Raw genomic sequence first — 16,838 nt, 5'->3', positions numbered from 1 at the left:
GGATCCGTTCCCTGTGTAACTTAATTATCCCAAGAGCTGCTGTTAAATACTTCAGTGTGTTAATGCATTGTAGCCTAAAGCAGGAAAGTGAAGGAAACAGTTGTTGGGTGTGTGGGAGACCCCTCTGAAGTTGGGCATGTGAGGGATTCATGGGCTGCCAGGGATGGGAGTTGGGGTAGGAGCCCCAGGTCTGTTCCCTGATTGGGATCCGAGCCTGGCTGAACCCCTTGGCCCCTGGGGGCTGCTCAGGGAATGAGAGGTGCCCTGGGAGGCTCCTGCTATGCAGTAAAGTGCTAAGTAAGCACTCAGGGCTCCAGTTGACAGAGAGGCATGGGGATGGGCGATGAGTCAATCTGTTTATGAAAATCACACATACCGACAGACGTCAGGATGACCCGGGGGACAGCTGCACTCTGATAGCTGACAAGTCTTGCTCATACTTGGGGGTTCGCTGGTGTGTCTTTCTGGCAACCCATTTCCTGTGCCTCCAGCAGTCTGCACGTGAACAGATGCATGACTGCCTCACTGAGACAGGCCTCTACCCAGAGCAGCCCTGGTCGGGAGAGGGAGGCTGGGTGACTCAGAGCTCTGCCTCAGCTCTGTTGGGCAGGGCCGCTGCAGTTGGGTTCCAAGCCTCTGCAAGCCCGCCTTCCTATTTGCTGAGCGCCGCTCAGCCACAGGCAAATCAGTGTCATCTGTCAGAAACATGAATTGCACCCGTGTGTCTTGCTTGGAAATATTTTCTAAATATAGCTAAATATTTGATACTGCACATGATTTGTTCTCATGTGGTATTCACGCTCTTCCTGAAAAGTTTCCTTGTTAGAAATGCCTTCAGTGGGAGTTCCCCCAAAATCTGACTTTGGAGTCAGTCCAGAGTATCCCCTTTTGACCAACACCTTTACAAGTGCTTTCTGGGGTCTCAGAAACTACTTAAACAGTAGTGTTTAATTTGTGAATGTTCTTCCCTAGAGAAGAAAACTTTTATCAAGCTGAGGAGTGAGGAGTTCTTGTCTCTTCTAGTTGTACTATGTATACAGTAGGATCCTCAGGTTCTTAAGTTTATAACCAGAAGATTTCAGTCTCAGAGCATCTTTGAGAAAATACAGGGAGAAGCTAACGCAGGAGAAGCTTGTTTCCATAAGCAGCACTGTTGTGCTTGTGAGCACTGGAGGGAGAAAAGAGGACATTTTCCATTCTTCCACATTTTGCGGAAAACTTCCTTTCCAATTCCTGGCCAAGAAAATGTCATCTTCTAGAAAGGAGAAGGGGCTTCCCACGTGGCGCTAGTGGTAAAGAACCCTCTTGCCAGTGCAGAAGACAGACGTCAGAGACTCAGGTGCGATCCCTGGATCGGGAAGATCCCCTGGAGGAGGGCATGGCAATCCACTTCAGTGTTTTTGCCTGGATAAATCCCATGGACAGAGGAGCCTGATAGGCTACAGTCCGCAGGGTCACACAGAGTCAGACATGACTGAAGCGACTTAGCACGCCAAAAAGAGAAGGGGCAACAGAGGATGAGATGGTTAGATGGCATCATTGACAGTGGACATGAATCTGAGCAAACTCTGGGAGATAGTGAAGAACAGGGGAGCCTGGCGCGCTTTAGTCCATGGGTTGCAAAGAGTCAAACATGACTTAGCAACTGAACAACAGCAAAGCGTGGGGTGAAGAAGTCTGTTTCCACATGGGCCACCTGTCGGAGCTGCCTGGGGCCTGTTGCCTGGGAACAGGCAGAGTGACTTCTTTCACACCTTGGGTCCCTGGGGGAGACTGGGGTGGTGAGAGGGAGGGTCAGCAGTGAATAGAGGAACTGCTGGTGGTTGCTGGGCAAGGGTGCCTCTCATACCCGTCCTAGAAGGGCTCCTGGGAGTTCTGGACTTCCAGGAAGTCTCTGCATAAGGAAAGAATCGACCTGTTCCTGGGGACCCACTGCCTGATGTCTGTGGCCTTCACCCTCTGCACTTTCCTCTTGGAAAGGTGGCCTCCGAAGGCCAGGGCTGGGGTGGAAAAGGAGGTGATCAGACCCTGCTGAGCCAGTGCAGAACCCCCTTCTGTGTGCTTCATCCCGTGGACGGGCTTCTGTCCTCAGGAGGCTTACAGACCAGACTGGACACACGAGAGGTTTGCAGTACTCTCTACTGAGGGCTTCTTCTGTAGCAGGCACTGCGTAGAGAGACTTTAATGCAGAAAATAACCCTGCCGGGTAGGTGGTATTCCCATTTTAAAAATAAGGAGGAAACTGAAGCTCAGAGAGGTTTGGTAACTTGCTTAATACCACCAGCCAGGAATAACAGGATCTAAACCTGGGTTTATCTGGCTATAACGGTGCATGTTACAGATGACCAATGAGGCCGCCTAGCAGAAGGATGGACAGCTTGGACCCTGAAGCCAGACTGCCTGGGTTCATATCTTAGCTTTGTCATTTACCATTTTTAATTGGGCAAGTTGCATTCTTGGGCAAGTTGCTTAATCTCTGTTTCTCAGTTTTCCCATCTGTGAAATGGGCTAATGAAATGACCGAGGTGACAGGTTGAGATACTTGTATTATGTATACATAATACTTACAAAGCACTTAGCATTGTGTCTAGCTGTAGTAAACACTCGAGCATGCCTGCATGCATGCTCAGTCATATCTGACTCTTTGCAACCCTATGGACTGTAGCCCCCCAGCCTCCTCTGTCCATGGGATTTTCTGGAGAAGAGTAATGGAGTGGGTTGCCATTTCCTCCTCCAGGGGCTCTTCTCCATCCAGGGATCGAACTAGCATCTCCTGTGTCTCCCGCATTGGCAGGAGGATTCTTTTACCACTGAACCACCTGGGAAGCCTAAACACTAGAGACATACAACGTATTTATGTGTGCTCTTGGCTCCACCCCACTGCCTGCCCAACCTTACATCCCAGAAGCTGAGAAGGAGGGACTGGGATGAAGGAGGGGTGTTGGAGCTGAGGTTGTCCTGACTGGTCCCTGTGAGGAAGTGGCTCCGGGAGGGGCACTGGGGGTGCTCAGCCTTCAGTGCCAATTGTCTGTTGACCAGTAAAGACCTCAGTAAATTTCCACCCTCTGCAACTTGGCCTTGTTTTTTGCATTTTAACCAAAGTAAAAATAAAATCTCTGGGGAGGGGTGGACGAGGCGACGGGAGGGACGGGAGGGAAGGGACCTGTGTGTTGCGGGGCAGCCCCCACCAGCTGGGCAGGGCCCCGGGTGCCCTTTCTCAGAGGAAAGGCTGAACCTTTCTGTCCTGTGAGCTTTGTCCATTAGGAAGTCAGCTGCTTGAAGCTGCTACCCCCACCCCCAGGGCTCTTCCCCGGCCCCCTGACCACTCCCTGCTTCCTACAATTGTTGGCTCGCCCCAGCCTCTGCTTCTGCGGCCCCAGCAGGCTCCTGGTGGGAGAGGTGGGCTAGGCCCCTGCACACCAAAGCATTTCCTATGCTTTCAGCTGCTTCCCCTGTCTTGCCTCTTTCCTCTAGCGCTCCATTATTTTTAGTTCTTAAGAGGATGAAGTCCAGAGGGAGGAGGAAAGAGGAGCCAAGCCTGTGACCTTCTCAATCAGAGATGGAGCATTTGCTGGGGCTGCCTGGTAGGGAGTGTTCAGAGCATTTCCATTTTGGGTGAAGGATACCTCCATTCCTGGGTAACAACAACAACAAAAGGGTGATTTGGCAAGATTGTGAGCCGGTTGATTGCCAGCTCCTGTAAAGTTAAGAAGAGGGGAGGAGGGTGGATCTGAAAGAATTATTGGTAGAAGTGCTTTCTTCACAAACCACAGTGAAAGAACATCCTCCAGACCTTAATGAGTGCATGTGAAAAGGCCCCTGGGGCCGGGTCCGCTGTGCTGGAGCCTGGTGGTGTGTAGTGAACCCCAGGCAGATTGGACAGGAAATCCCCACAAGTATGCCCCCTGGAGATGTCTCTAGAAAGATCCAAGCTCAAGCACGTGAGTGTAAAGAGGTAGAAGCTGGTTTAGGTCTGTTTCAGCCCCTACAGGACTTCCCCAGTGGCTCAGTGGTAAAGAATCTGCCTCCAGTGCAGGAGACACAGGAGATGCAGGTTCAATCCCTGGGTCAGGAAGATCCCATGGAGGAGGGCACTGCAACCCACTCTGGTATTCTTGCCTGGAGTATCCCATGGACAGAGGAGCCTGGCAGGCTACAGCCCATAGGGCTGCAAAGAATTGGACACGACTGAAGCGACTTAGCATGCGTGCATGTGGTTCCTAGGAGGTGGGATGTAGCAGAACCTCAGTCCTCACCGTGTGGATGGGTCTGTGAACTTTTCTCATCAGTCACATGGCTGGTTGTATGGTACTCTGCTCTGTCCAGCCTGGGGGGCGTCTAGCAGTGTGAAGACGCACTCCTGGTTCTCCAGAAGCGTACCCTCTGATGGGAGACACAGTACAGCCCAAAAGAATCCCGAAGCTCTCAAAACCTGTTCTGCTAGGAGGAGGCTTCCTGGAGTGGTGTGTCGCTGGTCTAAGAAGCTTTATGGAGAAGATAGGGCCACCTCACAGATTCTAGCACTGTCGGCTGGAGCCACAGGTCAAATGTGGATCAAGGAAAGGAGGACAGAGAGCTTTGTGGGCAGAACACCTGCATGAGTGAGGACCTTGGGCTGGAGCAGTCGTGGGACGAGAAGATGGCCCTGGGGAATCAGAGAGGGCGGTGAGGAGCCTGTGTGGGCAAGGAGGGCGCACAGATGTCTGGGGTGGCCGCCTGTGCCTGTGGGGCCTTGACCCTGCCTGCAGGTGTTCAGAAAGTGCTCGGTGGGACCTGCCCTGGCCAGCTGGGCCTGGGCAGCCTTGTCGGGCAGGGACTCTGGGTGATGGTCGAGGAGGGAGAGTGGCCATGAGGGCCGACCCCTGTGTGCCACACCAGGTGCTGCCCTGGTCCCCGAATCTGGGCTTCCGGTTGCAACAAGACAAAGGCCGTTGCTCAGGAGAGAACAGCTGGGCCACTGCTCAGGGTTTTCCTGGCTTTGGCCAGAATGTGCCACTAGGAGTTGACCGACTGAGGTGGACATCCCTCAGGGAGGGCCAGGCTGAGCTGCACACTCCTGTCGGGAGCTCTGGGTCCTGAGCAGGACCTGCCCTCCAGACCCGGAGCAGAGCAGCCCTTGAGTCGGACCAGGACTACCCCTGAGAACACGGAGCCAGAGCCCGCCTCTCGGGCGCGCAGGAGCCAGGGGGTCCGGGCCTGCCGAGGCTGGTGAGGACCAGCTGTTCTCGTTCTCCGGCCCTAGAGCAGCCATTGGTTCTGCGGGAGGTGCTCCACCCACCCCACCCCTCAGCGTGATTCTCAGCCTCTGCTGTGGGTTTTTTGCAGGACAGGTGAGGAAATAGCGTGCCAGGCATAGACCCTGTGAAAGGTGTTCTGAACCACCCAGCTTGGGGGAACATATGTAGGGGCAGGAGGGGGGTACAGATTAAACTCAACACTACTCAGATCTTTCTCAAAAAGTGTTTTTGCATTTGGCATTTAGGGGAGTTTTCTGTTTGTTAAAGGAGGAAGACGGTTAGTCTTCAAATCCAGATCCTTATTTTTAGCCGGAGCTACCTGCCCTGCCAAGTCCTTGGGCTTCATTTTTCCGATCCTTGGTGTCTAGGTTTTGAAAGGCCTTCCCTCCTCCCCTCCAGGCTCCCTGCTCCCTTTGGCAGGGGCAGGTTTCGCTTTTGGCCCCAGCCAGGTTTCTAAGCAGGGCTTCGGGACGGAGCTATTGAGCCAGGGGCCCCTACCTGCCTGGGCCTGCACCCAGCTGCCGTCACAGGCGGGCTCTGCCAGGGCGAATACAATGAACAAAGTTGGCTGGCCTCAGCTCTGCCGCCTGGGAGAAGCACAGGCTTTTCCCCAGTGGAGGAAAGAATGATCACTAGGGAAACCCAAGCTGCTTTTTTAGAAAGACCAAAAGAAGAAAAGAAAGAAGAAAAACGCATTTTTTCCAAACATGGACAACTCAGTGCTTTTCGCTCAGACTTCTGCAAGAGCAGAACAAAGGCACTGACACAGAGCGAACCTCCCGGGGCAGGGGCGTCTTCACCCACTTCCAGTGCTTTGTCACTGTGCCTTCCCGCAGTGTGTGTCAGGGAGGCTGTTCTGGGAACAGCTTGGAAAGGAGGGCAAGGCAGGTCTTTATTCAGACCTGCTCCATCTGAAAGGTCACTCTTCTGATAGAGCACTTGCTGTTTATCCGAGACCATTTTTTAACTGGAGGAGAGACGATGGGGGCCCAGTTATCCTGTTGGCTGAAACAGAACAAGATCCTTGGAGCACACCAGGAAGCTGTGTGACCTTGGGCAAGTTACTTAACCTCTCTGAACATGTTTCACCATTTGCAGAATGGAGATAACTGGATGCATGTAGTGAGTGAGGATTACATGAAATATTAGCATGGTACCTAGTGACATGTTTGGCATTTAATAGGTGATTTCTCTGCCTCTTTTCCCAGACAAGCCAGGTTATCATCACTAAGCAACACACATATGCACAGGCATACTTGCGTGCACATGTGTGCAGCAAGGCAAAGGATTATGGCTGCATTGCTTTGGAGAGTCATGGGGTACAGAGATAATTTCCCTTTTCTGATGTTTTAGAGATTTTCCTTCATCTCTTTCACTCAGAAAAAAAAAAAAGATACTCTTTATAATTATCTGAAAATAAAAATTAGCCAGGTGATCTACTTAAATGAAAAGGGAAGTGCTGGAGGAGAGAGTAGAATATTGAGGGAACAACTCAGGTGAGAAAGGGGTTGAGAAGAGTGTGTAAACCCCAGTATAAAGTGAAATCCGTTCAGCAGTCTCACTGTTCATTATTTTCTTCACTGGAGCCTAGCAGAGTTACACATGTGTGAAATGGAGTTCTTTGGGAAGCTCTTCTTTCTCTTTTTAGCAATGTTACTGACTTTCTGAACCAGAAACTGGTGTCCAGACACCTGGGCACTGGCCGCCTCTGCTCTCCCTGAGTCATGGAGCTCGGAGGCCCTGGGAGCCGCCCTGCGGGTTCCCAGCTACCTCGAACATCCAAAGGGAAGCGTTGTAAGCAGTTAATCACACGATTAGCTCATCTTCTTGCCACTGGCAATGATTTGACCCTCTAGAAGTGCCCAGGGGATTTTTTGCCAGTCTTATGCCTCGGAGGAGAAAACCATTCAGTTTTCTAAAAGAAAGAAAGATAAAAGCTTGTACACAGAAGTACAAACAAAGTGAACATCTAAGGTTCACCTGTTCCATGACAGTATACAGAGCACCCATGTATATGTGATACAGCTTCTTCAGTTCTCTCTCTAACCTGGTGGGGTGGCCAGTGGGAGGTTATCATGCCCAGTTTACAGATGAGAACACTGAGGCAGGAGAGGTTCGAAGACTTGCTCACAGCTGCAGCTGGGAAGCAGCAGAGCAAGGGATCATTCTAGCTCCAAAACCTAGGTCGTGTGCCTTCTGGAAACAAAATCCAATTCTGTGGCCTGCCTCAGAGGTAGAGGACTTTGGACAGACTCGAGGTGGAGGGGAAGAGTACAGAGAATCTGCAGGGCGGAAACAGCGGCAGGCCTGGCAGAGCCAGTGGGAAGGGAAGCTGCAGGGAGGCCGGCTGCCGTGGATGAAGTGGGGTTGTGAGGAGCTGTCTTCAAGAGGCCTGCTTGTCTGAGACAGTCCAGACTCCGCTGGGGCTGTTAGGAGGGGAGCAGAGCCCACAGAGGCCTGCAACTTCATCTGGCTTCGAGCAATTTTGACCGGGTTCCTCATGGGTGACGTTGGATGTGGTTGCCCTCCTGCTGAGCCATGGGGGACCTCTCACAGCTGCAGGCCTAGCTAATGGTGGTGGCCTCTCCCGGGGACCCTCTCAGCAAGCGCTGGCTGAGTATCTGGTGGGGCCAGGTGCAGGGACTCCTGGGTCTCTGGAGGGTTACACTCACCCAGAGGAAAAGTGGGGAGCAGGTGTGCCCAGGGCACCTTGGGAGCACCCCGCTCAAACAGAGGAAGGGCTTCTAGGGAAAGGGGTCTCTGAGCTGCCTAGGGGTTAGTGGAGTCCTTTGCCTCTGTACCCATGCTTGTGAAAAGTCCCTGGTGGCTGAAAGTGTTGAGGGCGGGTGGGGAGGGGTTTATGGAGCCAGGAGTTGCCAGCGGAATCTCACAGTCCTGAGAGAAGGTGTGTGTGTGTGTGTGTGTGTGTGTGCTTAGAGGCTCCGTTGTGTCTGACTCTTTATGACCCTATGACTGTAGCCCTCCAGGCTCCTCTGTCCATGGGATTCTTTAGGTAACTGGAGTGGGTTGCCATTCCCTTCTGCAGGGGATCTTCCCAACCCAGGGATTGAATCCAGGTCTCCTGCATTGCAGGCAGATTATTTACCGTCTGAGCCACCAGCAAAGCCCGAAGGTGTGTTTAGTGACCTGCAGATACCTCCGTGGTGAGGGAGGGGCACCAGGCCTGGAAACCTCCTACTACGTGTGAGGCAGTCCTCTAGCAAAGGGGCATCTGCTCCCCCAGGTCACTACCCCTTTTTTCTCCACCCATCCCAACTTCTGTGGAGAGACACAGCGTTGGTTTGGAGGGGCAGGCAATAGCTCAAAAGACAGGAAGCAGGCCCCGGAGGGCAGTGTGGGCTGAGCTGAGGAGAAGATGGTGTTGACCTTGGGCAGCCCGCCCTCCTGTTGTGGGGTCTGGATTGGTACTTGGCTCCGACGCCACTGCCGGGCCCATTCCCTACTCAGTGGATGAGAAAGAGGTCACGAGCAAGCAGAGAGCAAGGCCAGGCCCTGAGGAATGTACAGAGGGTGAATGAGAGGGGAGCTGAGGACATCAATCCCCTTCTGCGATTTTTGGGGTGTACTGCTGGGAGCCCCACAAGGAGAACCTTAAGCACCTTCAATCTCCAGCCCTCCCCTCCCAGCAGTCTGTGGCCATCGGCAGAGAGGGAGCAGGTCAGGAGCCAGAAGGCTTTGCAAGCCCCAAGTCACCTGCTGCTACCTAACAGCAGGGCTGTTTCCACCCCAGGAGGCAGAGCCGGCCTCCCGGGGGAGTGAGAGCATGCAGTCCCCAAGGGCCCTCAAAGGGGCCCCACGCTCGGTCCATGCCGTGCCTCCCCATCCTGATATTCTTAACAAGTTCTGGACCCAGGGCCTGAATTTTGCTTTGCACTGGGCCCTGTGTATCATGCAGCCGATCCTGACGGCAGCTGAAGCATCCTGTGGGTAGGGTGGCCGGAGGCCCCCTCATCCCCTAGCCTTGGCTCTGGGTCCCTGCTTTCCCGCCTTCATCTTTCTCTTCTTCATCTCCACGAGTCCTTCTTGCCTGTTTGATGGCCCGGCTTTGAGGTCATCCTATTTAGCCCTTTGTTTTAAGGCAATGTTCCATGCAGCACAAGGCAGATAACTGGCTGAGGGAACCATCCGGAAGGCGGCGTTTGCCCAGGAGCCATTAGCATCATTGGGAAGCTTGGAGTCTGGTTAAGATAAACACAGAATCAGAGACGCTGCCCAGGCTTCCTCCCTGGGGCCCCGGCAGCCCCACCGGCCAGTGGATCGTTTCCGCGTTGGGCTCTCAAGGGCTCCGGGTGATTGGAATCTAGGCCAGAGTGGGGGTGAGGAGCAGCTTTCCTGGCCAGGGCTGCCCCGGGCATTCTGAGGCTCATTTGCTGGGTGGAGGGGTCGCCTATAGGGAGTAAACTCACATCTGCCCTGAGGCCTGGAATCTTCGGGTAAAGATGTGGAGGGAAAAGTGAGACAGGATGTGTTAGGCCCCAAGCCTTCCAAAGGCACCTAGAGGCTGGAGAGGGCTCGGCGCATGTTTGCCAGGTTCTGAAACTCCCTTTCCAGGTGACTGCTGTCACCTCAAGCTTGAAGAGGGTTGGGGTTTTGTTGTTGTTGGTTTTTTTTTCTCCCACTGCAAATCCCTCTCCGCATTCTCTGAATATTTGAGCTCCCGTCAAGTCAGGTATGAAGGGAGGGAACCGGCCAGAGCAGTGTCAGAGCACCACTCATCTCTTGAGTCTTAAAGGACCAGCTTCTGCCCGCTGGGGCTCGCTGTTTTCTGATCCTCCTGAACTTCTCTGGGTCCATTAGGGTTCTGCGCCTTTTCCTGTGCAGCCAGAGTAGAGAGCAAGACCCTGCCTCTCACAGAGCAAGGTCAGGGCTGTAGCAAACGTCAGCAGAAGGCCCTCCAGCCCTGCATGCAGGTAAGAAAACAGAGCAGAATCCAGACCAGTGCTTATTTAGCCCAGGCGTGCAGGCAGTCATCTAGGGATTTGTGGAGCCAGGTCGTCCAAGCCCACGAGGAACCTTACTTCCAGTCTGCAGTTGACTTACATCCAGCACAGAATCAAAGTGAGAGATGGGCGCCTCCGCCCCCCGCCCCCCTGCCGTCTTGCTTGACAGGCCATCAGCTTTGTGGGGCTCGCTTTCCCCTTGGAATGCCGCCCAAGAACATCCCAAGTGCAGGATCCCAGCCACAGTCTAGGAACGATTGTCTGGTCTGATCTGACTCATGGGCGAGCCCAGTGTCACCTGGTGGCTAAGCTGGAAGTGGTCCCTGCCCAGCTCCAGAGTGAGACCTGTCTGGGATTTTAGTGGTCAGTCGTGGAGCGTCTCCCAAAAACTCTGGGCCCCTCTGCTGAAGAAGCAGCCTGAACATCCCCTCCCCCTGAGCAGCATTGTGCCCTGGCTGCCCAGGAGAACCGCCGTGAAGAAATCTCGTCCTTCCCGCCCGATTTTCTGTCCCCGTCACCTCGTCCAGCATGCTCTGGGCTGGGAGGGGCCCTGCTTGTGGATAGACACTGCTGTTGGTAGCTTGGTGTGGGGTTCCCAGGATGAACTGGCACCTGGGGCTGGGAGGAGAGTGGAATGAGTGGGAAACAATTCAACTAGTAAGATTCTTCATCTTCCAGAGGTGGACTCCAGTCCACCATGGGGCTGTTTGAAGATGAGAAATGAGGCCCGGCCCAGCTCCTGTCACATAGTGAGAGCCTATAAGCGATGAGTCAGTGCTGGGGTAGGCTGGCGCCCATCCTGTTGCACGTCTAGGGAAATGAGCCCTCCTGGTGAGACGACAGACGATGCCAGCTTGCAGGCACTTTCTGAGAGCCGTCCCCTTTGCTCTGTCATGCTCAGCAGACTGGAGGGGAACACCCCAGCTTATCCATTTAGTTAAGCCGCTTCCAGATCTGGTGTGAGTAAGGAGTGCATCAGAGCTGAGCTTGCCTGACTCAGCTAGCTGGCTTCTCAGATTGACATGTAAGGACTCTGCCGCCCAGAGAGGTCAGGGGGCGTGTCAGGCAGGTGGAGCTTCGGGGGCATTCCAGGGAGGGTCAGCGGAGGGTGTCCAGAGAGCCCTGGTGACTGGGAGGTGATGGAGGACCGGAGCCAGCGAGATTAGCAGGCAGCCAGCGCTGCCCTGGAGGAAGGGCCAGGCACCCTCGGCCACACCACTTTCAAGGCCTGTGAGGGCTGCCTGTGTGTCTGACATAGCTAGGCTCAAGAAACTCAAGACCTGGGGCTGTGGTCTGATTCCAGTGACTGACGCTCTTGGGGCTCTCCCCGGAGGGAAAAGATGATCAATTCCTTGAGATGGAATTCTTCCAGATTGTCGGGCTGTTCTCCTGTCTTGCTGGCCTCTTGTCTTGGGTGGGGGGAGAGGCCTGGCCTCCACTTCTGAGAACTGTGGCTTCCTCCAGCGAGGGGCTCGGAGGGAGACTGCTAGCCCCCGCCTGCCTTCTGGAACCGGCTGCCTGGGACATGGCTTCTCCCTGGAGCAGGTGGTCCCTGGATGGGCGCTGGAGTCTCCGGCATCATCGTAGGGGAACTGATTCTCTGCGACCTCCCACCTTTCTGTTTCTCTCCGCTCCTATGGGCTGGGGGTGGGGGGACTATGATCACCCTGCAGCCTCCTTTCCTGGGCCTGGACCGGGATCTGCTTTTCTGTTTAATGTTTGGCAGCGACCTTAGGCACGGCCTGGGTGCTGCTATTTAAAACCACAGGAAAATCCCCTGCGTGCTGCTGCCAGCGCAGTTGAGAAATCCCCTGGTGTGCACACCCGGCCCAGTGGAATATTCCACCTTGGAAGGGGCGGGCTCTCTGGCCTTGGCCACGTGGGGCCCATTTTCACGTTGAAGAATTGCTTCCTTGTGGAGGAGGTGTGGGAAAAGGGAAGCTACCCAGAAAAAGGTCCCGTTTACTTAGAGCTCGGCCATGCTGGGAGGCTCTTGGGTCCCATAATCCATCAGAGGACCCCTGCCCTGGAGCACCCTTCTCCTTTTTAGACCCCTGGACCTAAAGGTTTCATAGCTCAGATGCCCCTGCTGGGCCGGAGCCTGGCTTTTCTCAGCCAGCATCGGTTTCTTCCTGCCTCTTGCGTCCCAGGCCCATTGCCCAGTGGGTCCCGGTGGGTCCCCAAAGAGCTGCATCCCAACTGGGTGGGTCTGGCCCAGCCCCAGCTCCATGGCCTTTATTCTTTAGTAAACTTATCTCCAGACTGACTATTCCTGGGGTGGCTTCAAGGACACTCTTCCTTGAACTCAGACCACTAAGACTCTTCCACAAACACCTCTGTGCCTGTGAGCTCCTAATGGCTTTACCTCCTGGGACCAAAGGAAGCTATGTGTTATTCCCATTTTACAGGTAAGATAATAGGGCCTCAGGAAGGGTCCAGAACATGTCCCAGGTCGGTGAGGAGTGGATGGAGCCAGGTCTCCCCCACACCACAGTCCCCTGAGTCCAACCATCTCAGCCCGGCATCCAGAGCCGGTCTTGCCTACTCGCCCTTATCAACCACTGCTTCCAGCTCACGTTCCCAGCACACATGGCCCAGTTCCTCTAAACCCCGGTCCTGGGCCCCTGTTCTCACAGGCCCCGCTCCCTTCAGGAGTCTTCTGCCCCCTCAAGTCTGCCCTTAGACCGCTTCTGGGGGTCAGCCTTCCTTCCCAGCAGGCCTTAGTCTTTGCATCAGCCCACCCCCAGCCCCATCCCAGCAGCTGACACTCCTCCCTGGGTTCTCTGCTGTTACTACATCTGCAGATCAGGGTCTCTCGTCTTTCTCTGAGGGGCCCTTCATCTTGGGATGTGAGAAGGGTCGTTTTTCAGAGTTCTAGAGTGTCCACATGGAGAAGGCGATGGCACCCCACTCCAGTACTCTTGCCTGGAAAATCCCATGGACGGAGGAGCCTGGTAGGCTGCAGTCCATGGGGTCGTGAAGAGTCAGACATGACTGAGCAACTTCACTTTCACTTTTCACTTTCATGCATTGGAGAAGGAAATGGCAGCCCACTCTAGTGTTCTTGCCTGGAGAATCCCAGGGACGGGGAAGCCTGGTGGGCTGCCATCTATGGGGTCGCACAGAGTCAGACACAACTGAAGCGACTTAGCGGCAGCAGCAGCAGCAGAGTGTCCACAGGACCAAAGAGCATGGGGGACCAGTTGTCCATCTCTCCCTAGACAGATAAGAAAACTGAGGCCCCAAGAGGGTTTGTGAAAAAGGGCAATGTGGGGGGACATCCCTGGTGGCCCAGTGGTTAAGAACCCAACTTTCAGTATGAGAGATGCAGGTTCGATTCCTGGTCAGGGAACTAAGATCCCACATACCATGGAGCAGCTAAGCCTGCAAGGCCAAAAAAAAAAAAAGGTCAGTGTGGGTTTAGTTGACCTCTTATGGGGGAGTGGTATAGGATGGGGTCAGCTTAGCTCTGGTTGGAGAACACTGTACCTTCCCCCACCTCCGACCTGGCTCTGAACCTGTCGGCCCCTCGGCCCCTCTGAGTTCTGTTGCAGGAGTATGATCAGAAGGTGGTGACCACTATGCACTTTTCTTTTGGACCCACCTAAACGTCTTCCCCCTGTGTCGAATAGACCATCACTTGATTCGTTGTCTCCTGTAACTAGATTTTCCCATTGCTGCCCTCATACATTGTCTGCCCTGAATATTTATGCAGCCTTCTGGGTGCTTAGATAAGAAACACTGGCTTTCCTTAGCCTTCTTTGGTGATCTCCATCAGAAGGACCTAGGAAAAACACCCTTGTCAATGAGGCCAGCCCTTTGTCCTGTGGCCAGACAGCGCTGCCCTCACTTAAGGATAGAATAGGTCTTAATGGTAGAGCGAGGGTTTCTGGGATGGGGCAAACATTGGCAGGTTCACGTAGGGAAGAATTTTTCTCCTTAAACAGATTTTAACTTGAAAACTTGATGACAGAAGTAGCTGAGTCTCACCATGGAGAAAAAAACAAAGGAGACCAATTTAACCTTGATTTACCCTTGGGGAGTCCATTCAGCATCCTCTGGGTGGCTGCTGGCAGATGGTTCAGGACAGGAAAGGAAGAGCTGCCTCTCCAGGGTGCCCTGTCCAAGCATGACCCCCTCTTCTGCAGAATTCCCAGCTTCTCCTTCCCAGCAAAGAGTCTTGGGGGTTTACTGTCTGAGACACACACACACACACACACACACACACGTTGGATTCGAGGTCCTCGGAGCCGCCTGCTTTGTGGGCGTGGCACTCACCTCTCGTCCTGTGGCCGGAGCTTACCTGGCTTTGAATTCATCCTAACCAGAAAGTAGTAGTTCTGCTTCTAACGTTGAGTTTTTTGTTTGCTTGTTTCTAGAGCAAATCATGGAGGAAAATAAAAAACATGGTGCACTGGTCTCCGTTTGTCATGTCCTTCAAGAAGAAGTACCCCTGGATCCAGCTGGCAGGACACGCAGGTAGCTGCAGCTCTCCCGGGACACCTGGCTCTCTGGGGAGGCGACCAGCACGTGTCGGGGGCGGCCCTGGATATTCCGGGAGTTCAAGGTTCCGAACAGAGATGCTCTCCAAGAGAAGGGCGCTAACACTGCCTTGAAAATGCACGTGCCTGTCGCCCTGTCCATAGTCTGCGTCACCCCTTCACAGATCACACACCTCCCCCTTCAGTCGCTGTCTCTTTCAATCTTTCCTTTTAACTCAATAAAACAAAATCATCCATCTTCTTAGCTCGCCTGCCATTTGTCACCCTGGACAAAGAGACAAAGCTAACTGCTTCCCCAAGTGCCTGTTGTATGCTCACCTCACTGTACTCCTTGGGTAGCTGCACGAATGCAGATACAGTGTCTGCCCCAGAGGAGACTTGTAGCTGGTGGGAGAGACGGGCAGGCCGCTCCATGAGTGTTAGACGGTGTGGAGTGCTGGCTGCAGTGGCCAGGCCCTGGGCTAGCCATGAGGTCTCCAGGTGGCCCTCAGTGACAGGAGAGGACGTCTAGAGCTGTCTAGCCCACTAGCCGTGGCCCTTTGTCACACATCATCTTTTGTGATGATCCATCCATCACCAGGGGGTTTTCAGCGGCTGCCTGTGGACTTCAGGGCAGCACAAGGTCTGACATTTTTTTATATCCTCAACCACGTTGGCTTAGCTCAAGGTAGGCCGATGGACACCCTTCCTCAATACTTGGCTGAGGGTGTGGCTCAGAAGTGTGGGGTCCCCACTTCTCTGCCAGTCTCCCTGTCCTGGCACTAAGTTCCATCCTTTCAGGGCTTCTCCACTGAGAAGGAGACACCTTCATGGCTGGGAAGGGTCAATGGTGGGGTGAGCGGTAGAAATCACATAGAGGGGGTACGTAGGTCCTGCCCAGACCTCTACTAGCCTTGCTTACCCTCCAGCTGTGAGCATTGCTCTGCTTCCAACTTCAGAGGAGGAGCCTAGGGTCTGGGAAGTCAGGGAACCAGCCCAGAGTTGCCGTCTGGGTGTGGGGGAGACTGGGACTTGCCCCCACTCCCCCTAAAGGGCTCGTTCCACCAGCGGGGACCTGGGCACGCCCTGAGCCCTGTGCTTAGCCAACCCCGCAGCATCCCGTGATGGAGGGCATGTGTGCAGGGTCAGAGGTCAGGGCAGGGACGGCCCGGGCCAGAGACCCAGGGTCTCCTCCCACCTTGCTCCGCAGGGAGCTTCAAGGCGGCTGCCAACGGCAGGATCCTGAAGAAGCACTGTGAGTCGGAGCAGCGCTGCCTGGACAGGCTGATGGCCGATGTGCTGAAGCCCTTCGTGCCTGCCTACCATGGGGACGTGGTCAAGGACGGGGAGCGCTACAACCAGATGGACGACCTGCTGGCTGACTTCGACTCGCCGTGCGTGATGGACTGCAAGATGGGCGTCAGGTGAGCCAGGCTTCTGGGGCGGGGCCGCCCACTCCTCGGCACCCAGCTGGCCAGGCAGCAGATACTGGGCAGGGCGGCGCTCAGGGATCCCAGGAGGCGGAGGCTTTCTGGGCTGTCTCTGAGGCCTCATGTGTGCGAGGATGGACCAGGGGTCTGGGTGGACCCCACCCTGGTCATCTCGCATATGTGCAGAGGGGACCGGGAGACTGGCTCTGCCCAGGATGACCCCTTTCCTTCTTCAGTGAGCCAGGGACCCAGGGGACCTGGAGGAGTGCGGAGCCTCCCCACGGAGAGGGCTGCCCATTTGGTCAGGCGGGATTGCTGGGGCGAGCAGCGGGGGCGGCTTCCTGTTACATGGGTCACCAGGGGGGCAACTGGAGGAGAGGCTCTTCTTATCCCATTCTCCTACTCCTGTCCCCATGCCAGTGAGTGGGAAGAAGGAACTGGTCAGCAGATTGTGTTGATTTGCCAAAAGACTCGAGCTTGCCATAACGGAGCAATGGAGAAGGAAGTCCAGGGGCACAGGAGGCCCTGACAACAGGCACCAGCTTGCTGCCTCCTGGACTGGGGCTGGTGGTGGCCTCAGCCTGGCAGCTGCGTGTTCCCGGGTCAGGGGCAGGACACATGGCCAGATGGGTACATGGGCGGCCTGTATGTGGAATTGGGTCCCCCCACCCCACCCCAGACCCTGCCCAGACAGGACCCAGGAGGGAAGGAGACAGGAGGAGTGGGCTG

The 16,838-nt window shown here is 54.8% G+C and overlaps 1 protein-coding gene across 3 annotated transcripts in view; it reads left to right on the top strand.

Moving 5' to 3' along the window:
- ITPKB (inositol-trisphosphate 3-kinase B) overlaps positions 1 to 16,838 on the top strand; it is a 103,633-nt gene that overhangs the window by 74,677 nt on the left and 12,118 nt on the right. For all 3 annotated transcript variants that reach the window (XM_018060231.1, XM_018060232.1, XM_018060233.1), the window contains exons 3-4: positions 14,578 to 14,677; positions 15,890 to 16,103. In XM_018060231.1, the coding sequence (XP_017915720.1) occupies positions 14,578 to 14,677; positions 15,890 to 16,103 (314 nt within the window). The remainder of the gene's footprint in view (positions 1 to 14,577; positions 14,678 to 15,889; positions 16,104 to 16,838) is intronic.

Source organism: Capra hircus, chromosome 16 (genome assembly GCF_001704415.2).
Source record: "Capra hircus breed San Clemente chromosome 16, ASM170441v1, whole genome shotgun sequence".
Taxonomy (NCBI): domain Eukaryota; kingdom Metazoa; phylum Chordata; class Mammalia; order Artiodactyla; family Bovidae; genus Capra; species Capra hircus.
Note: the sequence above shows the minus strand (reverse complement) of the source record. Positions and strands in the feature narration are given on the sequence as shown.